The sequence below is a fragment of the Eremothecium sinecaudum genome, chromosome V (genome assembly GCF_001548555.1).
Source record: "Eremothecium sinecaudum strain ATCC 58844 chromosome V, complete sequence".
In the NCBI taxonomy this organism is placed as follows: domain Eukaryota; kingdom Fungi; phylum Ascomycota; class Saccharomycetes; order Saccharomycetales; family Saccharomycetaceae; genus Eremothecium; species Eremothecium sinecaudum.
The window spans coordinates 946,065-969,802 of NC_030896.1; the positions used below are offsets into that span (position 1 = coordinate 946,065).

Here is a 23,738-nt window from a genome sequence, read left to right on the forward strand (position 1 = left end):
ATAACATGCTTGTATGTCAATAATATAGGACCTTTGTTACGGGAAGGAATTCCGTGCTTTTAATTCTCATCGAGTTCATCGTAAACCATTTCTTGGAGCTCTTTTAATTCATCCAATCTTTTACGTTCTAAGTAGAAGTTTAACAACTTTCTACAAGCTGTAACAATAATTAATGAACAAACGTTTTGGATACATAGACATTCATCCGGAGTAGCGTAAGGCTCTAACTTTAAGATTGCACGGTCTAAGAAGGGCATGTGACGTAGTACGCGCGAGGACAAATATTTCGCACAATGCAAAACTACAGCGAAATCAACAATACAACTTATCCAAGTAACCTTAATAATTCCTTTGCGTTCATATAAAGACTCTGCGGTTTCCTTGTTTTGTTGGAAGTACGGCCGGATCCTTTTGGATTGCTGGTACGTCCGACACCAAATTAAAGTAGGAAACTTCGAGAGCAAGGTAGATGCCAGGTATTGGAAAGTGATCATTTTCAAAAGTATGGGCGACTTACTGCACTGAACGGCAAGGGTCCATGGATATGCGTATTTTATAGCTGCAAATGCAACCGGTCCACAAATTAGGCCAGCTAAGTATATCGGGAATCCGAAGATAAGGAATGATATTTTGGAGGGGATGTTTTGAATTGCTGGCATGGAAGATGTGTAAACATCCAATGCTGCTGTATTAGGGATTTCTAGTATCAGCTGTAAAACACTTTCAGGGAATACTTGTCTTAAAGTCCAAAGGCCGATCTTCAATAACTGCTTCCAGGGATTACTGTACAATAGCCAAAACACAAAACCGGTCGCCACATACTTAGAAAATATCCTATAAATCTTATAGAACCGCAAGGCGTATGATCCATTATTCCAAGTAAATCGCCGGTTTTTGATGAATTTCTTACATTGGGGGCATGACACCAGCTCTACGGGCAATCCCCTCCAAAGGTCGTTCTCGGACGCTGCATCATGATATGGAATACGAAACATCACTCGAATGACCATTTCAGCAACACCAAATATCACTGCACAAGCTTGGCCTATTGCCGGAACGGTTTCAACAGCTTCTGCTAGATCGATATCCTCCTGGAAGTCGCGATGGTTATCCACTACGTAACATATTCTTCTTCTTAATTCATTAATAGAATCCACTTTATAATAATCACTAGAGCCATAATCAATCCATATTCTTTCATTTTTAACAAATAGCCATCGTATTAGACATTTACTGTGAACTTGTAAGTCGCAACCACAGTCATGCCTAATCCAGGATGGCAAAGAGAACAAGCATCTTGTTTCTTCTAAGCATATCCAGCATCTATAGTTTCTACGCAAGTGAAGAGTCATGCGTGAACACCTTCTTTTGGTATGCTAAGAGTCGATTATCAACTGTTATCAAGTATTCTAAGATAAAAGGGTTCGTGAAGACCAAAAAATCTTTATAACCTACATAAAATGAAAGGTACAACTTCAACATATCGCCTTAGTACAAAAGATAAGCTTCATAAGAAGCCATATATTTATACATATACATATACATATACATATATATATATATATATATATATATAGTTAATAAAAGGGGTAGACTATGGTCACAAAACAATTAGTTTCAAGTGACTAAATCCAGCGACCTAATAGTCCGAAGATACTCTTCTTTTTTGACGATGGCTCATCACTTACACGTAGGTCAGTTTCTGGCTGCGATGGAACATCCAAGTCAGCTTCATCAATGTAGTTAAAGGCCAAGTCGAGGACCGATGGCTTCGCGCAGACGGGTTTAATTTGGGGATTGAGTGGGAACAGGTTATCGAGGTCAATATCCTTGTAGGTAATGGCGAGGTTAGCACTGAGCTTTTCAAGCAGTGAGGGAGTGAACTTTGATGCAGGATGCTGTGTAGCCTTTGAGTATTCTGCAAGTGCATAAACGTTTTGACATTTATCCTGGAGTTGCTGAATGAAGCTCTGCGTTTTCTCTGCGAGATTAAGACCAGGTAATGTAAAGTCCTCGTCATGTAAGGCGTCCTTGGCAGCATTTAGTTTTTTAAGAGAGTTGTTGTACAGAGCAAGAGCTTCCAGATATTTACCACGGGACTCGTAGAGAGGAGCCAGACAGCCGCCAACTAGATGTTCTTTGTAGAAAGCTATGGCGAGCTCCAATTGTGCCATTATTTTGTCGTCGGAATAAACACCTGGCAATTCCATTACCTCTAGAAGATAAGAAGTACAGCTGCCTACTATACGCTCCAATTGCTTGTACTTTGTTATCTGATTGGATTTCCCCGATTGCAACCACTGTTTCCACAATTGTTGAAAGAGAATGTTGTCACGCTGGATAACGGTAAAGTACTTACTGTATTTGAAGTACGTTAGTAAAATTTGGCCGTCTTGTTCCTGCATTTCGTTGTCTTCTTCATCCATATACTCTTTCTGGGCAGCGATCACCTGATCCCACTTGAGCAGCTTCTGGTCGTAAGCCGAAAGGCCTGCCATCTCCATATTTTGGACATCGTGGAAAAGCTGTGCAACTTTAGGATTACCGATGTGACAGCTGTAGGACAGCCAGTGAACAGAATCAGGAAGGGCAGTGTCATCCAGCTGAACGTCTCCCGAATGAAGTTCGTATCCATTGGCAAACAGAAGTTGCATTAGAGGGTCATTTTTATTATTGGCGCCTTGCTGCACCGAGAAGTTCCGTACGTCTGCTGCAGAGAAGCTCTGCGAATGCTGTTGCAATGCATATTGGTAACGTGAAACAACATAATCCGCAATTTCACTGGATACAAACCTTTTTGCTTCCAAATGCTTAATTGCTAAGAAAACCACTGCAAGCTCACGGGAAATAGTTTCCGAATCCTTTCTCTTTGCGTGCTTGCCGCTTAATAAGTACTCTACCATTGCAAGTTTGGCATATATTTGAAGCTCTGCACGAATCTCCCAATCATCATCGTCTTCGGTAAGTTCCAATAACTTAGAACAGGTGGAGACAGCCTTTTTTAGTCTGGTAGTTAACAGGCGCTTTTCAGATTTCTTCAACTTACCCCGTTGCCTAGCCCTCAACTTCAACATTTCGACAAATGCACTGTCACGCTCAGCATGAAGCAGAACCAACACCGCAATAACTCGATTCTTCAAATAAGCATCCTTATCAATCTTCGAATACCTTTCTTTGGATGAATATTTCTTTGTATCTCTTGTAGTAAGGTTTAACCGACGTCTAAGACTCTGAAGCTTGAAGTTCAAGGTAGAGTGATACTTTTGAAAATCCAAGACCGTTTCAAGCAACCTATCTATTCTACGCCCATAAGTGGCATCCAAAGGGGAGAATGGCATGGCAATTGACCGGAATAGAGCTTAACTTATCGTCATTCGTAGCAGAAATACCAGGGCAAAGCGTCATACATTAAAAAATTTTCGTTAAAAGTAAGAAGATACGATCACGTGATACTTTTAGAATATTAAAGTATAGCAATATAACCTCAAAGGCATGGTTTGGACCCTTGCTGCTTCGCCGGGGTATTGGATCTAATATATCAGGCTTAGAACTGAGGAATTTGGACTGATTGAGCTTCTTTATGTTGTGTAGAAATGATTTTTCATTTATAGAATTTAACTTTTATTGGCGTGAATTCGCATTATCTGGCATTTAATTAACAACATTCTGAGTATTAAATTCAATAGATCCCCATTTAAGAAGCCATCTTAGGTTATCAAATGCCTAAATCAAGTCTTAAGTTGCTGATTGCAATACTTGGTATTTATGCAACTTTTTTAACGTGGGGATTGACTCAAGAACCGCTAAATACCAAAATATGGCAAAATTCGGGCGCCAGGTTTGAACACCCGTGTTTTATTGCCCTTGTTCAGGCCCTATTTGCGATGGTGATGGGTGGTGCTTATTTAGCCGCTAAGAAAACGGATTATGGCCCCATTGAGCTTATTCGTGATCAGTTTCAGTACTTGTTAGGTATTTCGTTAACGCAGTCGCTGTCGGCCCCAATAGCGAGCCATTCACTTCACTATGTGGATTATATGTCATACATGCTGGCAAAAAGCTGCAAACTGATTCCAATTATGATGGTGCACCTGGTCGTGTACAGGACTAGTATTCCGCGGAAAAAGAAGATCGTGACAGCGCTAGTGAGCGGTGGAATGTCGCTTTTCAGTCTAGGTAGTCACCCTTCTGCAGAAGAGCTTCCTCCATCAAATAGTTCATTATATGGATTACTTACTTTGGGGCTGAGTTTGTTCCTAGACGGTATTACAAATGCTACCCAGGATAAGCTCCTGAAGAAGCCCTCTCAGAAACGCATCACAGGCGCGCATCTGATGTTTGCACTGAATTTGTTTGTGGTTGTAAGTTACTTGCTATACCTGGTGCTATGGGATCGTAATCAATGGCAAAGGGCTACTAAACAGATACAAATGGATCCTAAAATCCTGCACTATTTATTGTTATACGCAGTATGTGGTGCTGTCGGCCAGTGCTTTATATTTTACACGTTAGAGCACTACAGCTCCCTTGTTCTCACTATGGTTACAGTTACACGTAAGATGATGTCTATGCTGTTGAGTATTGTTGTCTATGGTCACAATGTCAACTACATACAATGGATCGGAATGCTAATAGTATTTGGAGGGATTATCTGGGAGGCTGCTCTGAAATGGATAGGTTCTTCTGAACCAGTTAAAGAGAAAGTGCCAGTGCAGAAACAGAAGCAAAAGCAGAAACAGAAGCAGAAGCAAAGTTAGATATATCATTTACATAGTGCATAGGTATGCCCACTCTTTCCTGTAGGTTAGGAAGCATATCTGCTTTTAGGATAGCAATCGATATAGGCTAAATTCTCAAAAGCAAAGTATCGCAATTAGCCCAAGTAACAAAACGCATTGATATTACTAGGATTCCATACCTTAAAACCGTCTGTCTTTTGCTGTTTGTTCATCTAGTCTGTCAGAAACTATTTAAGGACAACTTTAATGTTTTTAAACTACAACAACTCAGCAACCGCGAAACCATTACAAACTACAAAGATCTAGCCATTAAAAATGAACTGGAGGTCATACATACCCTCAGGGCCCAAGCCTGGCGCACTAACCGCCGGTCTGTGCATATTTATGTTTATTTTATATGCATTGAATTGGATATTACCTATTAATGACGCAATCGTATTGGAAGTAGACGCATTGAAAGGCATTAAGCTTAATAGACTTACATTATACCCCCTAGCTCACATGTCCTTTTTGCATCTCTTCTTTAACTGTATATCGATATTTGGCCCATTGAGTCTATTTGAAGCTTCCCACGGTACGGTGTTTACAGGAGTGATGCTTAACCTGTTGGCCCTTTTTACCGCTATAATCTATTGCCTGGTCGGTATGTTGCTATTCCCCAACTCTAGAGTCGGAGGAGCTAGTGGTTGGTGTTTTACGTTATTTGGATACTATGCTGTGAAAGAATCTCGTTTCCGCCCTCATTACCAGATCACTGCTAACTATAAATTCCCTACGCTGTATTCTCCCGTTGTTGTCCTCATGGTCGTTTTTGTCCTGTTCCCGGGAAGCAGTTTCTGGGGCCACTTCATCGGCCTTGGACTAGGCTACTTGCTGGGCTTCAAAGAGAATTGGTTTGCTGTGCTAGTCCCACCCACCTCCATTATTTCCAAGATAGAACACTGGCTCGATCGGTGGATCGGTATGATCCCGCCAATCGTTACCTACTATAGGGAGGCCAGTGTCGACCGCTCAATGGAATACACTTCTATATATCAAGATGATCAGTTGCCATTATACAATAATGACAACTACCGTGGGCAGGGTAGAGTTCTCGGTTCATGATGCCACCTTATTATATAATTTTTATACTGGTTTAATTACAAGTCATGGTTGCTCTAGGCTAATAATATAATTACAGGTTCTTTTCCCTTAGAAGATGCTTTCTCAAGATATTCTTCTTGGTATGTTTCTTCATTTCAGCCGCGTTCTCTATGCCTTTAGATGCAAGATATTCATCCGCACGTGCTTCGTCGGCCATTAGTCCTTGAAGTTCATTAGCGACAGCTTCAATTGAACTCCGCTGGCGAGTTAAATCTTCTTCCAAAGACTTCAGGTCTAGCTGTAAAATGCTCTTTAGACTTTCTGGAGTGAATTCCTGGATTCCGTAGCGCTCACGGATCTCGCGAACTTCTTCGCTATCGATTTTATTCTCTGCATGCGCTTGTTGTAACTTTACAAGGTCGTTAAGTAAAATGCTATCATTTTTTTGTTTCGTAACCCTTCTATTAATAAATTCTTCAGCTTTTACTCTCTCTTCCTGAGCAACGATCTTCTTCGACTGTGCCTCGAACATTGCAAATTGCTGACCTTTGTTTCTCAAGATTTCTGCAACTGAAAAGCTCTTACGCTTAGAAATTGGTCTTGTTGATTCTATACGGACCAAGTCACCCTCTCTTGAAACTTCTCCCTCATCATGCACTAGAAAGTCTTTCCGATGGAACATCTCTTTGTTAATCTTCTTATTGTACACTTTCCTCTCCACGCGCACCTTAACAGTCTTCTGCATTTTACCCTGGCTGATAACCATCCCCACAAAGTTAGTACGAGCCATGATGCCGCCTTTTTAAACTGTTTTTACTGAATACCTGCCCTCTTGACATACAGCTTCAACTGAATAAGTTCTACTAGACTGAAATCTGGTGAAAATTTTTGACTCGCTCACGTGACACATCAGATGACTACATCACGTGACATACAGGTGACAAAGAATCGTTATATTTGCTGCAGTACACTTGTTCAGTCCAGGACAGGTTGTTTAGACGGGACTTTAGGACTTTTGCTTGCTCAGGAATCCGGTGCATGGTTAAGACTCGTTGATACTATATCTTGTTTTGAATTGCTGCTAAGGTGTTTTTTAAGATTTGAGCAATAATTAAAGGATCAACAGACCAAACACATTCAAAGGTTTCTCACAGGGACTTGGAAGCAGTTTACGTAGCAATCTATGGATTATAGAACTGGTAAGAGGAGCTCTATGTCAATAGGGCGTTTACAACGGCCATTGGATCAGCTGCAGAGTGCAGGGGGGACAGGAATATACCAGCGACCTGCTCCCGCCTCATTATACAATTCTCGGCCGGGGATAGATCAACCTGTACAGCAGATGGTATGTTGTTACCAGCACAGTTCACCACTTTTTGCAGTTGATTGGAGTGTGGGAGATAAGGTAGCACTTGGCACTTATAAGGAGGATTCTTTTAATAAGTTGTGCATTGTGGAGCCGACCCCTGATCTTGTGTATTGGAAAAATACTCAGCATGCTAATCTTCTCTATCCGATATCAAAACTACAGTGGATGCCTACCAGCACGACACGGCTTGCTACATGTTCAGATTCCTTGAGAGTATGGTCCGTGGATGAGGAATTGCAAGAGCGCGTTAATTTATCCTTATCTAAATACGGAAATGATGCAGGTGACGCAGCAGACAGTCATACTCTAGGTCAGCTCCCTCCTGTCACGTCTTTTGACTGGAATTCAGTAGACACGAATATTATTCTTTCCTGCTCCGTGGATACTACATGCACTATATGGGATTTACAAGCATCAAATTACGTCAAGACTCAGTTAATTGCGCATGACTCTGACGTATATGATGCAAAGTTTCTCACTCAATCAAACAATCTATTTGCGAGCTGCGGTGGTGATGGCTCGGTGAGAGTGTTTGACTTAAGGTGCTTGGCTCACAGTACAATTATCTATGAGCCACAGCGGCAAACAAATTCCAATTCGCCGTCGGAGATTCAAATCTCAAATTCATCCCAAGATGGCCAGGAACAAAGGAAAGCAGAAGAATCTCATGTATCAGGACTAGAAAATAACGCATTATTAAGGCTAGAACCCTCGCCCTTTGAGGCAAATCTCCTTGCAACGATTAGACAAGACTCTAATGCAGTAATCATATTGGATATGAGATATCCAGGCTCACCAATCCTGACCCTTACTGGTCATGTTGGTGCGGTTAACCAGATAAAATGGCATCCTTCGAAGCCGCATGTGCTTATATCATGTGGAGATGATTGTCAGGTTTTATATTGGGATCTTTTAGAATTACTAAGTGACAATGCATTAACAAGTGGAACTCCACAGCAGAGGTGGTCTTCTTCAGGCACTGTTCATTCGGTAGATGTACCGCAAATGTCATTTACAGCACAACATGAAGTAAATAACCTAACATGGAGGCCCAAAGGTGATTGGATTGGATATGTTGCGGGGAAACGATTCCGAAATCTTAAGACATAGGTTTATTTCTATGGGACAATATTCCTGGGCAGTTGGTTTTAATGCCTGAAGCTAATGTGGCATTGACGGGCCTGTCAACTATTTACAGCACATATTTGTTCATATCCAGGCAGCTTAGTAAACAATACGGTTGTGCCATGAAATAACAATATCAGGAAATATTTTGAATACCTAAAAATTAACCTCTGCACTGTCAGAAATATTCGACCGTTGCTCATAACTGATATTGCATACAAGGATTCGACCTGTGAATGAATATGAAGAAGCACTTTATTGCTATTGTAACCAAATCACATATGGCGAAATGGTCTGCTGTGATGGAGAAAACTGTCAGCTAGAGTGGTTCCACCAACCCTGCATTAACCTAAAGATACTACTTAAAGAAAATGGTACTGTGATGATTGCTAGAGGTAACTATCGGAAGTCCTCTGGCGGTCAGCGCTACTTCAGGCCTCGCTGCTACCTATGCAAATGCGGGTAGCGGCAACGGTGCTATTCTTGCCTCTACTGTTGATGGTAGTGCTTCGGCTGCTGCTGTTGCATTTGCTCCCGGCGCAAGCGCCAATCGCGCGAATACTACACCACTTTAATCATTATAAAACGTTTTAATCTTAATGCTAAACATCAAACAGTGTAGACTCATAGGTCTTTTAGTTGTAACGCGCTAGGCGTGAAAACAACACAGTTATGTTAATTTAACATGTATATACTCATTTATAGCATCGCGTGTTAATATCAATGACAGCTTATCACCTTAGTGTCCTTGCTTATGCGTAATATTAAATTAATTCGTTATATAATACATGAAGCATGCAATAAATGTCGTTTACATAGGCCATAAAGGGTATTAGTTATCAGAATGTCTTCGAAATCGTGCTTTTCCAATACTAATACATGTATCCTTGAATGTGAATCCAAACATGACGGCCACGGACTAAATTGACACCATTACAACGATCGTATCAGAGCTATTGTGAGTAGGTGGTCAAGTTCATTAGTGTTTTTTATATCCGCCTCTAAAGTGTTTTCTATATCTCCGACCATTAGAAGGTTTAGTAGGCCTGGGGCGCTTTTTAATAGCCGCAGTAGAAGCTTTTGACTGAGATGGTTCCATTGTTTGCCTAATTTGTGAAATGACTTCAAAGTCCCTTGATTCCTCTTCTTCATTAGGAACAAAATACCCACTGACAGAAGGAATAGACGCATTGTAAGTTGAGACAGTGGATAAAACTTGGTTTCTTTCTTGCCTCAATTTTAGAAGCAAGTTTCTAAAGTATTTGAATTTATTCTTCATTTGCGCACCAACTAATATGGCAAAATCATGTTCACTATTTGGAACATTTACTGCCAGCTTCCTTAGCATTTGAGCAGGTAGAAACGCGTCTGCGTTTTCAAATCCATAATCTTTAGCCTTACGCGCCACCATAGCCTGCAGTCTGTACATACATTGAGAGATATGTTTTTTGACTTCAGGTGAATTAGTACTTGACCACACATTCAAATTTGATTCATTAATGTTACTCGATTTGTTGTCATAGAGAAAAGTACTGAGATTTTTATTTGACGGAAGTGCACTATCATTGGTGCCAGTGTTGCTTGAATCCTTGGCAGTAAGGCGATCAGTCGCGGTTGCTGGTCTTGATGTTGCGGAAGAAGAAACAGCGAATTGCATTTTAACTTCCAGTTTGCCATTCAACAACTGAGTGGCCTTAGGACCTAATTTGACATAATTTGAAGCAAATCCCCTTCCGTTAAGAACCGAGTACTCCTGTAATATTTGTAATGTAATCAAATGGAAAAATATTCGCTCAATATCGGACTTGCTCATTTTCTTACCTAGTCCATGAAAATCTGATTCATCATGACACATTTGCATAATCTTAGCATTTTTAGACCCCTTATATATATCCTGGCAATGGATTAGGGTAACTTTATCATCTTTCACCGATCTAACAAGTTTTACAATTTCCAAGGCTTCTTTAGTAACCACACGTTCTTCATATTCTATATTTTGGCCATTTTTACAGTTATCACAGTTTTTGGCACATAGGGTTACATCAAATGTCTCATTAAAATATGACAAAACCAATTGCCTTCTACAATCAGTACTATTTTCACAGTATTGCATAACCTGCTGTAGTTTGTTTAAATGCTTCTCTTTATGTTCGCGATCCAAGTTTTTATCTTTTTGGATCATTGATTGTATCGTCCTAACGTCTCTGAAGGAATAATACATTATGCAAAATGAATGGTTACCGTCCCTACCAGCACGCCCAGTCTCCTGATAGTAACCTTCTAAAGTACGTGGAACTGTATAATGGTACACAAACCTAACGTCAGGTTTATCAATTCCCATACCAAAAGCAACAGTTGCACAGATGACCTGTATCCGATCAGCTTGCCAATCTTGCTGGACCTTAAGCCGCTCATCTGGATCCATACCAGCGTGATAAAATGCACACTTTACACCGCTATTTGACATTATCAGTGCTGTTTGTTCACAGGAGTTTTTAGAATGACAATAAATTATACCTGTCTGACCTCTAAATCTGGTCTTTATTGATTGACACATATTATTCATAGAGTTTTTATCCTTGCGAATAATCTCGTAGAACAGGTTCTTTCTATTAAAACTCTGCTTGAGAAATACAGGATTGTTCAACTGTAAATTGTGAATAATATCCATCCGAACTTGTTCACTAGCAGTTGCAGTTAGCGCCATCATTGGAATATCAGGGTATTCTTTCTTAAAAAACTTAAGTTCTTTATAATCAGGTCTGAAGTCATGGCCCCAGTTAGAAACACAATGCGCTTCGTCAACCACAATTCGAGCCAATTTTTTATCGTGATATAGCTTTTCAATTGCCTTTTTGCATTGAACTGACGCACTAATCATTTCCGGCGATATATAAACAAGGTCAAGCAATCCATTTATGAATAAATTAAATGTCTGTCGGCGTTGTTCGGCAGTACCCTTTGAACTAAACATACTTGCTTTGATATTTTTTGCAAGTAAGTGTTCGACTTGGTCTTGCATTAGAGATATTAATGGTGATACGACTATGGTGGTGCCGTGTGTTCGACCAGATTTAACAACTGCTGGAAGTTGGTAACATAATGACTTTCCACCACCAGTAGGCATAAGAACAAAAACATCGCGACCACATAGCGTAGAGTTGACCGCTTCCTCTTGATTTTGTCGAAAACCGGGCAACTTAAAGACATTGTGTAGTTTATGGAACATTTCCGAGGTCCAAGGGAAGGTTGAGATCGGAGAAATTATCTCTGAAGGTGATACTATTGGAACAGTCGAAGGAACTGAAGGCGCCGTGCTAAACTGTTGAATCTCACTAATTGAGAAATCATCTTCATCATCCAACATATCCTGATCTGGTACATCAAGAAGCTCTTTCTTTACCGAATGTAATGTTTGCTCAATTCTTGACGAATCTAGTGTTTTTTCTGAAATAATTTTAAGGTCGTCATCTAATTCCCTTATATTGTTTAGCTGCGTCTGGTTCTCCCTTTCTTGATCGAATGCCTCCAAATCGCTGTCTGAAAGGCCATCGTATAATTCCAACAGTTCTTCTGCTTGGTGCGCATCAGAAGTATTCTTCTGCAAACTATCAATGATTGGATCTGCCAGAAAATCGTCTTCATCTGGATCTAGCAAGTTAATCTCTGGGACATACTCATCATACGGAGCTTTTTGAGGGGATGAGTCTATCACAATTTCATGAACATCTCTATTTTCAAGTACAACCGCACTTTCTTCTTCCACATAATCACTATCAACAGATTTATCATCCTCCAAATACTGTTCAATCCCGTCTGCAACAAATTCGCGATCACTGTCATGGATCTGGTTGTCAACGTCGGCTTCCGATGTCGCCAAGAAATGCGAATCTTCTGTCTCCGCATCCGCTGTAAGATCTTCGTTTCCGTCATCATTTGGACCTGCGTTTCCAATGCGGTAGCTAAATTCGTCTTCCATAGTGGGTAGTCTATAATTTACGTCCGACAGGCGACTTCGCAGGCTCCTAGACGTAGTTTCGACCTCCACCGGCTCTATGTCATCGACTGCGATAGCTACAACACTCTGTATAGACCTATCTGATTCCTCTTCGTCCGGAGGCAATGTTGAAGGTAATATTCTACCTTTCACTTGACTTTCTGATGCCATAGAGCTAACTACCCTGTTCAGCTTAGACTCAGCACTATCGATCTCACGCGTCACTTTCTGTAATTGAGAGTCATAAAGATCGTCTACCTGTCGCAGGCGGCTTTGATCGGTTATATGTGCAAGCGCTGCTACTTTTTTCTCCAGCAGCGAACACTTCTGTTTAAGATATTCAATCAGCTTATATGGTAGGTAGTTCTCAGATTCCATAGTACGCGATACAGCATCGGAACCAGCATCCTGCCGCAAAGCTACAGGTGTACTCTCAACCATTATACTCGTATTTGCTTCCTGAGTAGCTTTGTTTTTTTTCACAACCACACCCTTAGATTCGCCACCCAAAACTGAAAATAATGCATGACCATCAGGGGTACATGCTCCTGAGGTCCTAGCCCATTTGACCTGACCTGAAAGACTAGGAAAGCATTTGACCTTAGCCATAATCAAAAATAGTCCTTGTTTATGACCTTTTTCAGGGTTGCCGCCCTTATTTCTCTGGCTAGCGGTCTACTCATTGTTTGACGTATGCAAGCTCTCTAAGAAAGGCCAACTTAAAATATTAAGAAGCATTGAATCAAGAAGTTCAACTATCATTATGTACGGGTGGCATACTTAAGTTACTGAACAAATCAAGGTTACTCTTTAATCATCGCGGAAGCAAGTTCCGCAAGACAAAAAACAGTTGATCTTAAGTAAGTTTAGATTTGTTAATATCTCAAAGCAATAATTGCCATCCTAATTTAAATTATCGCGTAACGTTTCATAATCGTGAATCAAACCGCCTCCTTATATTATTTACCTAACTGGGTTATACACTAGATTCGTAGACTTTTCGGTTAGTTTCCTAACTGGAAATATAGTGTGTGATCTTTTGATAGTATTACTATTACAAACCTATTTGTTCAGTATATTTCTGGAATAACATTGTCCGGAACCTTAACCTCTACCATTAGCCGTGTCATTTCCATATATTCTGGATTTTCATAATGGGGACCTGAACGCCAGCTGCGCTAACGAGAATGTGCTAATCAGCGCATTAATTAAGGAGTTATTCAATGCACAAGAAACAGATTGGGTCTTCAGATCAACTTTATGATTGGAGCTCATTGTAGTCCGAAAAGCAGTATCCTGAAATTACATACACCGACAGAAATTAAATAATAGAATGATTAACGCCGTGCCAGTTGGAGCAGCAGTAATGATCAAATTGTTGAGGCCGGTGTACATTTGGGCCAACGGAGTGGCATTGGCGGTAATATAGGCGCAGTATTACAATGGGAAAATATGCCAATGCAGTTCTCACTGGACATGGAATGTCACCATCAGTTTCAGGGGATTCCCATCTGAAATCAGCATCAGCCCATAATGACGACATTAGAAGAATTCCTCTAGAATATCTTCCACGGTACAGAAAAAGAGAGGTGTTCCACAGCGGCTGGAAAAAAGACCTATGAAAAATTGGTGACTTAGGCTCCAGCCGCGTACGCTAATCCTGGATTCACGTCAGATATGATACAGTAATTAGTACACGGCCAAATGATTAGCGTACAGCAGACCACCTGTAGCATATCTGCTGAACATTGATTCTCGTTCCATACAACAATTGTCTCTTATAAACCGGCTCCCAGTGCTTTAAAACTGTTTGGAGCCCATACCTACGATAAGCCTAACCTAGTAGAGGCATTAACTCTTAACTTACCTCTGGAAAAGCATTCAGTAGTTGAAGCATTCCTGTCTACAGACACAACGTTATACTAGATAGCATTTGATGAAGGGGACCCACTGCGTCAATGAATCATCAATCACCAATCTTAATCCTTCAACTACAGGGCTTATTTCAGATTTACATCAAAGTTTTTAGTTGTTCCTGGCAAATCGCTTTCAGCTGGTACACCAGATGTACACGTATACATTATTGTAACACCAACGCGCGAACCGGAAGAAGTGCTCTGTTCCAACATAGGTGGTGGGATATGCCGCTCCGTTAGCACGTTTTTTTACAGAAACCGTTTTGCTCTGTACACTTACACGACCCTGCCGCGCTTAGCCAAGCAGTAGAGAAGCTTATGATAACTTCATTGTAAGTAAAAAGTACAACAGCAAAAAACACCGTATGTATAACAGAGGTTACAAGCTGATGCAATATTCGCGATTACTCTAATCTAGAACTCCCTATTAATCTTATTTATAATACAAGTAGAAGTAGCGGAGAGTAACTAAGCATAATTACAGGAATCGGCGGTTACTGGTCACAGGCAATTGGCTGAAAACGCGCTGATTTAAAACATTCCCTTTTTTTGTATCAGTATATAAAAACAATTCAAGGCTCAACAGCATTGTAAAAAGAAGTTTCAGTATCTCAAATCACATACCGAAGGACTTCTATCATCCATCGCCAACATTATCCGTGTTAATAGTTATTTTATTGAAGCTATCTTCCTTGTTAAGGCGATAATCACTACTTGCGAATATCAACCTGAAGAATAGATCAAAGCTGGGTAAGTTAAAATCGTGGGGAACTGTGTCGCTCATAACATAAGGACTTGGAAAGAAAACTTAAAAGGAATCACTATAGTATTTAGGTGACAAGTTTGCGAATAGGAAAATGGACGGAAACGGTGAGAAGGAGACGAGCATCTCCCTTACATCATCACAGGATGGAGATAAGGTGGGAGAAGATCGCTTATCAGTAGTTGGTTTAAACTCAGCTGCTGAGGTTAACACGGCACAATTGGATTCTTCAATATATGAGACTGAAGATGAGCCTATTACGGCGCTTGAACCATCGGATTTTCCGGATTCTATAGTTAAAGATATCGCAGTACAAGATGATGATTCGATAGGGCGGGTTAGAAAAGTGCTAGAGCTGGGTAGCAGTAAAGAGGCCGATGGTTCAAAAGGCAGTCAAACTGATACTTCTAGTGGCACCGAATCTTTCAAAGAGATACAAAGCTTTCCCATAGCTAGTTCGCCTCATCTAGTTCCAACCGCTGATTCGATGTCGTCAACAAATTCGAAGGACATTCCACCTCTGCCTGTGCGCCAAAGAAGTCCTACAAGAGCTCTTTCATTTACAAAGATTTCATCAAAAACTGAGCCCTCGCGAAGGGTCTCTTCTGACTTTGATTTGATTGTGAATAGATGGCATGAGAAGAAGCAGGAGCTGATAGGCTTGGATGAGAAGTCTCAGCAAATCTTCCAGAACGAACAGATGCAATTGAAAAAAAGATATACCAAGGTCCTAGAGACTATCCCGGTTAATGGAAGGGAACCGGAGCACCATGAGGAAGTGGAGGAGTATAGTAATATTGACTGGAATTTTTGGACACTTGTGGTCGAGGACTTTTCTTATGTTGCAGAGAACGACTCCGAAAACCTAGAAAAGGCTGTTAGTAATGGTGTTCCAGCTCCGATCCGTGGGATAATTTGGAAGTTAATATCTAACGCTACTTCGTGTGAGATCAAAGAATTGTATCACGAACTGTTAAATATACCATCCGAACATGAAAAGGCAATCAAACGTGATATTATGCGTACGAATTACATTCCAAGTGACAAGGTGGACTCCTTATTCAATGTTCTAAAGGCTTACTCCCTTTTTGATCCAGATGTTGGGTATACACAGGGTATGGCGTTTATTACAGCTCCGCTATTGCTAAATGTCAGCGACGAATCCGAGGCTATGGAACTACTAATTAAACTAATGAAGAACTATGGCCTCAGGGAGTTCTTCCTACCTGAGATGCCAGGATTACAGCTAAAATTGTATCAATTCGAGAGAGTTCTAGAAGTCAGCTCGCCCACGCTATACAATTATTTGATCCGCTCGGGAATACGTTCATCCATGTACGCTACCCAATGGTTCCTCACCTTTTTTGCGTATAAATTTCCTTTGGATTTTGTTCTACGCATAGTTGACGTTATTTTCTTTGAAGGCATTGAATCATTGTTGAAGTTTGCTGTGGTACTTTTGCTAAAGAATGAATCCACGCTACTTACATTAAACTTTGAGAAGCTTGTACAATTCTTAAAGGACGGGTTATTTTATTACTACTTAAAGCAGAATGTGGAATATAGACGGTCGGAGCAAAAGGACCGAGTAGAAATTAAATTTGAAGGCCTTACTGATATTACGAGCACTAAGATGATGGAATTGGAGTACGATATTGATGAATTTGTACACGATGCCATCAATCACGTGAAAATTACCCCGATTCAGTTACGAAACTATGCTGCTGAATATGAGGAGATTCATAGACTAGAACTAGAAAAGGAAATTGAGATTGAAGGACTGCGAAGAAAGAATCGACAGCTTCAAAATGAAATGCGCACGTTAAAACACGAATATACAGACTTAAACAGAGAGCACATATCACTGGCTAACGAGTTGATAAAAAGGCGAGTAGAAATGGAAACTCTCATAGATGAAAATCAGGATCTAAAGCAAACAATTATAGTGCTTAAAGACCAGTTTTCTAACGAAGTTCGGAAACGGGTACTACCTGAGCGAGGTGTAAACGTTCCTTCAGATTTAAAGTTAGATCTGGATAATACTATGCGCAGGAATTTGGAAGTTATGGATCACAATCAAGTTTTAGAGGAAAAACTGTTACTTCTTGAGAATGAGATACAAACGCTGAAGATGAATAATACGAAGCTAGCTAGCGATAAAAGTAAAGATGCGCGGCTAAGCACGTTTTCAGCATTGTCTCGTACAAAAGCTAATAAACAATGGTCATTTAAGGCGCCATGGTAGGATAGCAATATTGGCACTCCCTGGCACCCAGCTATTATTACATGCGGATGTTCATCGTATACAAATTTGTGTTCTTTTATGTACCTTTTATAGCGCCGCGAACATATGTCACGTGAGACTCAAAATTTTTGGTGAGAATCAAAGTCAAAAATAATGTTGATAATGTAGAATCTTCGTTTTACTAGACGCATTGGACAAGAAGTACGCGCCTTAGTCTCCATTTCCCTCGCCTTTTCAGCATGCAGTTTAATTTTCAAAGGGGTTTCAGTTCGGCAGCTTGTCTGCTAAGGCAGTGGCGTTTGGTCGAATCAAGAAGAGTTGCAAAGCAACCTGAATATAAAGTAGGTGATGTAAAGCCACTATACATCCCAAAGCAAGCAAAAAAATTTCCTGATTACCCTTATGGTGAATCTCATATTTTCAAACAAAGCAACAAGGGGCTATATGGTGCTTCCTTCATACAGTTTGGTAATAATGTGTCCGAATCTAATAACAGGACAAGAAGAACATGGCTACCTAACGTGTTGAGGAAATCTCTTTGGAGTGAAGCTTTAAAAAGACCAATCAAGATTAAACTTACAGCTAAAGTTTTACGTACAATCTCTAAAGAGGGTGGCATTGATAACTATTTAACAAAGGAAAAATCGGCCAGAATAAAGGAACTAGGTCCTACCGGCTGGAAACTAAGGTATTTGGTGTTAAAGGCCCAGAAATTACAGGAGAATCCCCCACACAAGGACGCCAAGATAGTAAAGGATTCCGAGGGCAATGATGTTACTGTTTATTACGAAATTCCACATAATGATACGGTTTTAAGAATCACATGTGGTAAGAGAAAGCTGTTGTACAATCTTTACCCACTAGAACTCAGAGAGTATCTCGCTGATGGGAAATCACTCACTTACAGAGATTTTCTAGATAATCATCAAAATCTCCCCATTGATGGGATTGTCTCAAAATTACATCAGTACGGGTTTGATTTCAAACAGATTACTATTTGAGGCAGATCGAATACATTGATCTAGAAATATGTAGATAGTCCTGAAAGTCTAAAACTTGGGAATGCAATTATAATAGACTTAGTAATGTAATCCCCGCGATTTTACCTTTCGTCATATGATACACTATCACCACCTCTGTATGAGATTCGACCCTGTAAATAATTCTGGATTTCAAATAGTGTGACTATTTACACCCATACATACTTTATCTTTTCTAAATTTGTTACCGGTTATGGTTTAGTTTTTTACAGGCGGCTCCCGGCTGGGGCTTAGGCGAGGCGGCAGCAGCGTAGGCAGTAACCGGGCAGTGGCTGGGAATTGCACCCGCTAGGCGGACCGACGGTAGCTGGTGGGCGGAGCGAGCTTTAGGTTCCGGGCTGCACAGAAAGGTCCACAGAGTACTTCTTGAAATTTCAGAACTTAAGGGCCGGGTAACGAGGAGCTTCGAAAATTTTTTGGCCTACTCCCGTCCAGAGTATCACACAGGCAGGTTTAACTATTAAGTATAACTGTATTACCTTCGGTTAACAACAGCTTTTGAACATTCAACAGAGAATCCTGAAGACAAAATGGCCGTTAAGTCTGGTATGTTAGAACACCCATAATCCCTGGACATGATGATAAGAGAACTAGATCCCTGTATGAATTTGAATTTCCGTTAAAATATATCGCATTGCATCGATCGAAAAGATTCCACATATCGAACAAAACTACAGTCTATTCATCCGTTTCCAAAGTTATATTGGCTAAACTAGTTACTAACTCCTTTAAACAGGTATTGCTGTTGGTGCGAACAAGGGTAAGAAGGTCACCCAAATGACCCCAGCTCCAAAGATCTCCTACAGAAAGGGTGCATCTTCTAACAGAACCCAATTTGTTAGATCCATTGTCAGAGAAGTCGCTGGTCTAGCTCCATACGAGAGAAGATTGCTTGACTTGATCAGAAACGCTGGTGAAAAGAGAGCCAGAAAGGTTGCCAAGAAGAGATTAGGTACCTTCGGTAGAGCCAAGGCTAAGGTCGAGGAAATGAACAATATCATTGCTGCTTCTAGACGTCACTGAAATGTGTAGTTTTGGTATTTAGTTGTAAATTTACTCTCCAGTCTATCTAATATAAACTATCATTTTACTCTTATCACGTGATTTTTGTGTGTAGTGATTTTCCCTTCGAAAGGCGGTATCCGCATCTAAAACCGTATTTGCAGGTGTACTGCCCGTCAGTTGACGGCGCATACTAGACATGTAGCTAACACCTTTACTCTAGAAACATAAACATAAACATATCTACACCACTCTCTGCATCAATTAGCAGTAGACCCCAAGCCATTGAACTAAACTAAGATGCACAAGAGTTGTATGTCTCAGTTGCGGCGTCAAAGTCTCAGGTTCTCGTCGTCCTGGATGCCACCCTCCTACTTTAATGCCCCCCCTGCACCCTCCCCCTTCACACAGCGAGTCCCTCAGCAACAACCTGCCTCCGGCTTCCGAAGACAGTATTTCGAAGTCGCTTTAGTCATCGCTGTGACGTGTTTGACTTATTTCGCAGTAGATAACTATATTGCCCGTATTGATGCCCAAGAAAAGTCTGAGAAGCTCATCATGGAGTCACAGCGAATGCAAGACCTCCTCACCCGCCAGCTCTCTGCCGCAAGAAAGAAGAGAGAACTACAAATCCTAAATGAACGCAAAAACAACCAAATAAGACAGATGAAACTACAACTCCACATTGCCATGCTCCGCAAGCAGCTACTCGACAACAATGTCCAGCCCATCCGTATCCAAGAAGTCGTACATGATTATGAGCGCTACGTCAGAATGGAAAATAGTATCAGTAACGTCAGCGGCACTTCTTTGTGGGTAACTGATGACTCGCCGTTCAAGGCGCATGTGCCGAACGTTCGAGAGTATGATTCCATCACTGAGAATAGAAAACAATAGCAGCGCCAGCCATTACGTACACCTAATTAAAACTGTAGTCTATAAAGTCTAGCCAAGAGTCGCCATCTTAATCGTGAAAAGTGGTGACATAATAAACATTACCCGTGTTACAGAGTCACACTCCCGTTTCAGGAGCTGCATTTTTGTTTAAAGGGACCAGATCTTAGGTTTCACCGTTCCTGAAACACGTATACAAAAACCAACAACCGCCCAAGCCCTTATCGTGAAAGCGATGAAAAAATTCCGGGCTACCCGGCCCTGCGGACGGTTTCGAAAGGGAATTCTCTGCACACTTTTCAAAAAAAAACTTTATATAAAACAGCCAATCCGGGTGAATGACCCTTATAGTTAATTTTTTTCCTAAAATAACCAATGTCTTTTACGTTGGACGCCCAGAGTCACGGTGAGCATGCTTTTTCTATATGCTTCACATTGGTCGGAAGGATTGCCCCTACCCCGGTCATGTCGTGCTCGCGGCAGTCCTAGATTAATTTTTGTAGAAACTTACCTCGTGGGTTTGTTTTTCCAAAACGCCAGGGGCATGCATTCCACCAACTTCCACGTCGTGCTATACCTTTTTAGTGGCATAGCTATGCAGTTCGGAATGTACAGTTTTGTATAGCATACGTATTATTCTTAGTATCCTCCTGCGTCCCCCTTTCCATATCAGGTGGTCGATTTACAATGTTGGTTTATTATGGCCATGTGGGCTGATCCGCGCACCCGCCGAACATTAATGGCTCATTTTCTAGCGGTCTTTGTAATCTTGGAGCGTGCGTGCGCACATGGCCTGCAAGGTTGATTGGGTGTCTTTCATTATGTGTACGAAACAGCAACCCTGAAGCCGTAATCACGACAGTGTTTTCTCACATAATAAATCTGTCGAGGTAGGTGCATGAGCGCAGATGAGTCAAAAAGAAGGTGTGGCAGTGGAGAATTGGATCGACTCATTTGGGACATCGCAAAAACACTGCATAGTGAGATGTCTTTCATATAAGAGGTATATATAAAATATGTATAAGGTCCTGTATATAAACAACTAGACATTGGAACCTGGTAGTCCACAAGGTGTTTGGCATTTTCAAGTACAACATAATATTACAGCGGTATATAGTGCAACTAAAGGCAGCACTAGTACAACAGAACTACGCAAATAGCGATAACTTAGATACACCACAAATTAATTATACACATACAATGCAAGAGTTTGAAAGGTTTGCAGAAGCTGAGGAGTACGGTAGTCCACTTGAGTACGGTAGATCTTACGAAGAAGAGGACGAGCTATATGGCTACTTGAGCATGGGACAGCCCTCCAAGATTGGCATGGGCGCCATTGAAGACGATATTTTCTCTCTAGATCAGGACGGCTTTGTCACCAATGTTACACCCGCCGTTAGTAATACGGCTGCGACTAGCGGAAATATTAAACCAAGACTGATACACATTACTAATGGGTGCGAAATACAGTCGAACATAGAATTTGCGAACGCCGCGCAGGACAATTACAGGTTGTGGTTAACGCGCGTTTAAGGTGCAGCATGGGAACTTTTGCACCTCGTGGGGCAACGGATGGGATAATTACTGTTGTAAGCATATGTACGGTCTATAAAAAAAAAATCAATAATTTGAATAAGATGCCTCTTCGTCGCAAACACAGACGCGACAGGAGTGAAACATGTATTACGTGGATTCACTAACTAATTAAACTTGGAGTAGAGAACTAGTAGTATTAGTAGGATTAGGACTGCGATTATAGCATAAGAAATGAACTTGTTGGCGACCAGCCGCCTGCTCATTGACTTCAAGGTTCGCACCGACTTGTCTATGTATGCATCTGCCTGAAACAGGTTCTGGCGGGTGTTTTCCAACGTTTCTCGTTGCATGCGCAAATCACTCATGATTTGGTTACCGACATCTTCAGTTTCGTTTGCAAGCCTGGTGGCGTCAACAAGTTTGCTGCCAGATCTCTGTAAAATAGCGTGGCTTGATAAGAGCTGCTGGCGCTGATCATCTTCCAGCGAAGGGCTGTGGCTGGAGAGGAGGGAGTCCCTATTCCTGGTGTCGACTAGTTCCTGAAGAGTCTGCTTTACTGAATTCAGATCCTTGCGGAAGTCGCGAAGCCGCGCCTTCAGCGTTGCGCGCTGTTGTGGATCGGACACGGAGTTATTGACCTCCACATCCATCTGATCTAGAATGTCGAACAGTTCATCTTTGTGTTGTTCGATGGATTTGAGTGTGCTATTGCGCTCCGGTAGAGGCTCCGATGCAGCTTGTTGGAGGAGAGTCTTACATTGTTGGATGGTTGTCTGGAACTCAGAATCGTAGGTACTTAGCAGGGATGACATGTCGCTGGGGGTGGGCGCAAGTCCTTTGTATTCGTGTGCTTATAGTGCCGACGTAGCTTTATGTACTAGTATCAATTTAACGCAACCCTTCAAAATGGTCTACAAGGAGAAATGAAGGTCACGTGCTACCGCTTGTGTTACTACCGCCAGGGCAGGTATAGGACGAGGGAGCTGAAATGATTCGTAGACTACATAAGATCTGTCGTGCCGCTGACCTAGTGTTGATAATAATCTCTTCTTTGTAGGTTCTTTTCCGCCAGTTGGGCGCTTTAAATTACTCATTAACTATGTAAAATTTGTTAACGCTCTCTCTTCATATTGACACGACAGAGAAACGAAGACATATATCGTGCCAAACCGTCATGCTAGGACGCCTATTGCCAAGATCCTCAAATAAAATTCCATACACGGCCCTCCTAAGGACCCAGAAAACCTACCCTTCTCCTCTCTATAAGCGGTCGCCTTTACTCGCCAAACGCTATCATTATGTTTTGCAGAAACCAAAAAAAGGAGAAGAACTCAATGTTACATTCATCCTAAAAGATGGCTCACAAAAGACCTTCCAAGTTTGTGAGGGTGATTCCGTACTCGATATAGCACAAAGCAACAACCTGGACATGGAGGGCGCTTGTGGTGGATCATGTGCTTGCTCAACATGTCATGTAATTGTTGATCCTGATTACTATGATTTGTTGGAAGAGCCAAACGATGACGAAAATGATATGTTGGATCTTGCATATGGTCTGACCGAAACAAGTCGGTTGGGTTGCTGCATAAAGATGAATAAAAAAATTGATGGAATAAGACTCGCTCTCCCTGCAATGACTCGCAATGTGAATCTGTCTGACTTTGAATAATTGGAAACTGTCCAAGCACCTGTATATAGACGCTCAGGCCTGAGCAACTCCGAGTTACCTTTTAGTATATATATCCCATAGTCTTATGTGTTTCGTCTGGAGTGATATTTAGCCATTATTTATTCATTCTCTACTTTGTTGACTTTTTTAGTCCTTTCAATTGTTAATTGGCTTTAGCTCCTTTGTTTATTATGGTTATAACCCGATTAACTCATAAGGGTGACCCATTGGCATCCGGTTAGGTGTTTGGAAGATAGATAGGGTATCAATTGGGTAAATTGATAGTTGGTTGAGGTGCTCAGATACCAAATCTGAAATCAGACTAGTTATTAAATATCTGCCGCAAAGCTGACACGATTT

At 41.2% G+C, this 23,738-nt stretch overlaps 15 protein-coding genes and 1 non-coding gene across 16 annotated transcripts; 11 read left to right on the top strand and 5 right to left on the bottom strand.

Annotated features, from left to right (window-relative positions):
- Positions 1-59: 59 nt before the first annotated feature.
- AW171_hschr53370 (uncharacterized protein) lies at positions 60-1,352 on the bottom strand (the record flags this gene model as incomplete). The annotated part of the gene is made up of 1 exon (XM_018132927.1): positions 60-1,352. The coding sequence occupies one exon, from the start codon at positions 1,350-1,352 to the stop codon at positions 60-62; it is 1,293 nt and encodes a 430-aa protein (XP_017988416.1).
- Positions 1,353-1,625: 273 nt separating this feature from the next.
- Positions 1,626-3,338, bottom strand: SRP68 (signal recognition particle subunit SRP68; the record flags this gene model as incomplete). Its single annotated transcript, XM_018132928.1, has 1 exon — positions 1,626-3,338. The coding sequence occupies one exon, from the start codon at positions 3,336-3,338 to the stop codon at positions 1,626-1,628; it is 1,713 nt and encodes a 570-aa protein (XP_017988417.1).
- A 381-nt stretch (positions 3,339-3,719) lies between these two features.
- HUT1 (UDP-galactose transporter HUT1) lies at positions 3,720-4,757 on the top strand (the record flags this gene model as incomplete). The annotated part of the gene is made up of 1 exon (XM_018132929.1): positions 3,720-4,757. One exon carries the CDS (start codon positions 3,720-3,722, stop codon positions 4,755-4,757), a length of 1,038 nt encoding a protein of 345 aa, XP_017988418.1.
- Positions 4,758-5,054: 297 nt separating this feature from the next.
- RBD2 (putative rhomboid protease RBD2) lies at positions 5,055-5,843 on the top strand (the record flags this gene model as incomplete). The annotated part of the gene is made up of 1 exon (XM_018132930.1): positions 5,055-5,843. The coding sequence occupies one exon, from the start codon at positions 5,055-5,057 to the stop codon at positions 5,841-5,843; it is 789 nt and encodes a 262-aa protein (XP_017988419.1).
- A 70-nt stretch (positions 5,844-5,913) lies between these two features.
- On the bottom strand, positions 5,914-6,612 carry MRPS17 (mitochondrial 37S ribosomal protein uS17m; the record flags this gene model as incomplete). The annotated part of the gene is made up of 1 exon (XM_018132931.1): positions 5,914-6,612. The coding sequence occupies one exon, from the start codon at positions 6,610-6,612 to the stop codon at positions 5,914-5,916; it is 699 nt and encodes a 232-aa protein (XP_017988420.1).
- Positions 6,613-7,005: 393 nt separating this feature from the next.
- Positions 7,006-8,301, top strand: AW171_hschr53375 (uncharacterized protein; the record flags this gene model as incomplete). Its single annotated transcript, XM_018132932.1, has 1 exon — positions 7,006-8,301. One exon carries the CDS (start codon positions 7,006-7,008, stop codon positions 8,299-8,301), a length of 1,296 nt encoding a protein of 431 aa, XP_017988421.1.
- Positions 8,302-8,605: 304 nt separating this feature from the next.
- Positions 8,606-8,782, top strand: AW171_hschr53376 (HER147Wp; the record flags this gene model as incomplete). Its single annotated transcript, XM_018132933.1, has 1 exon — positions 8,606-8,782. The coding sequence occupies one exon, from the start codon at positions 8,606-8,608 to the stop codon at positions 8,780-8,782; it is 177 nt and encodes a 58-aa protein (XP_017988422.1).
- Positions 8,783-9,295: 513 nt separating this feature from the next.
- On the bottom strand, positions 9,296-12,922 carry SGS1 (ATP-dependent DNA helicase SGS1; the record flags this gene model as incomplete). The annotated part of the gene is made up of 1 exon (XM_018132934.1): positions 9,296-12,922. The coding sequence occupies one exon, from the start codon at positions 12,920-12,922 to the stop codon at positions 9,296-9,298; it is 3,627 nt and encodes a 1,208-aa protein (XP_017988423.1).
- A 2,164-nt stretch (positions 12,923-15,086) lies between these two features.
- GYP5 (GTPase-activating protein GYP5) lies at positions 15,087-17,237 on the top strand (the record flags this gene model as incomplete). Its single annotated transcript, XM_018132935.1, has 1 exon — positions 15,087-17,237. The coding sequence occupies one exon, from the start codon at positions 15,087-15,089 to the stop codon at positions 17,235-17,237; it is 2,151 nt and encodes a 716-aa protein (XP_017988424.1).
- Positions 17,238-17,476: 239 nt separating this feature from the next.
- Positions 17,477-18,238, top strand: MRPL24 (mitochondrial 54S ribosomal protein bL28m; the record flags this gene model as incomplete). Its single annotated transcript, XM_018132936.1, has 1 exon — positions 17,477-18,238. One exon carries the CDS (start codon positions 17,477-17,479, stop codon positions 18,236-18,238), a length of 762 nt encoding a protein of 253 aa, XP_017988425.1.
- Positions 18,239-18,807: 569 nt separating this feature from the next.
- RPL36B (60S ribosomal protein eL36) lies at positions 18,808-19,300 on the top strand (the record flags this gene model as incomplete). Its single annotated transcript, XM_018132937.1, has 2 exons — positions 18,808-18,823; positions 19,014-19,300. 2 exons carry the CDS (start codon positions 18,808-18,810, stop codon positions 19,298-19,300), a joined length of 303 nt encoding a protein of 100 aa, XP_017988426.1.
- Positions 19,301-19,579: 279 nt separating this feature from the next.
- On the top strand, positions 19,580-20,176 carry AW171_hschr53381 (HER152Wp; the record flags this gene model as incomplete). Its single annotated transcript, XM_018132938.1, has 1 exon — positions 19,580-20,176. The coding sequence occupies one exon, from the start codon at positions 19,580-19,582 to the stop codon at positions 20,174-20,176; it is 597 nt and encodes a 198-aa protein (XP_017988427.1).
- A 371-nt stretch (positions 20,177-20,547) lies between these two features.
- AW171_hschr53382 lies at positions 20,548-20,579 on the top strand. The gene has a single exon (XR_001930110.1). It is a non-coding gene; the product is annotated as an HERSNR11 (small nuclear RNA).
- A 794-nt stretch (positions 20,580-21,373) lies between these two features.
- Positions 21,374-21,706, top strand: ATG41 (Atg41p; the record flags this gene model as incomplete). Its single annotated transcript, XM_018132939.1, has 1 exon — positions 21,374-21,706. The coding sequence occupies one exon, from the start codon at positions 21,374-21,376 to the stop codon at positions 21,704-21,706; it is 333 nt and encodes a 110-aa protein (XP_017988428.1).
- A 167-nt stretch (positions 21,707-21,873) lies between these two features.
- VTI1 (v-SNARE protein VTI1) lies at positions 21,874-22,521 on the bottom strand (the record flags this gene model as incomplete). Its single annotated transcript, XM_018132940.1, has 1 exon — positions 21,874-22,521. The coding sequence occupies one exon, from the start codon at positions 22,519-22,521 to the stop codon at positions 21,874-21,876; it is 648 nt and encodes a 215-aa protein (XP_017988429.1).
- Positions 22,522-22,883: 362 nt separating this feature from the next.
- On the top strand, positions 22,884-23,378 carry YAH1 (adrenodoxin; the record flags this gene model as incomplete). Its single annotated transcript, XM_018132941.1, has 1 exon — positions 22,884-23,378. The coding sequence occupies one exon, from the start codon at positions 22,884-22,886 to the stop codon at positions 23,376-23,378; it is 495 nt and encodes a 164-aa protein (XP_017988430.1).
- Between the last annotated feature and the right edge of the window lie 360 nt (positions 23,379-23,738).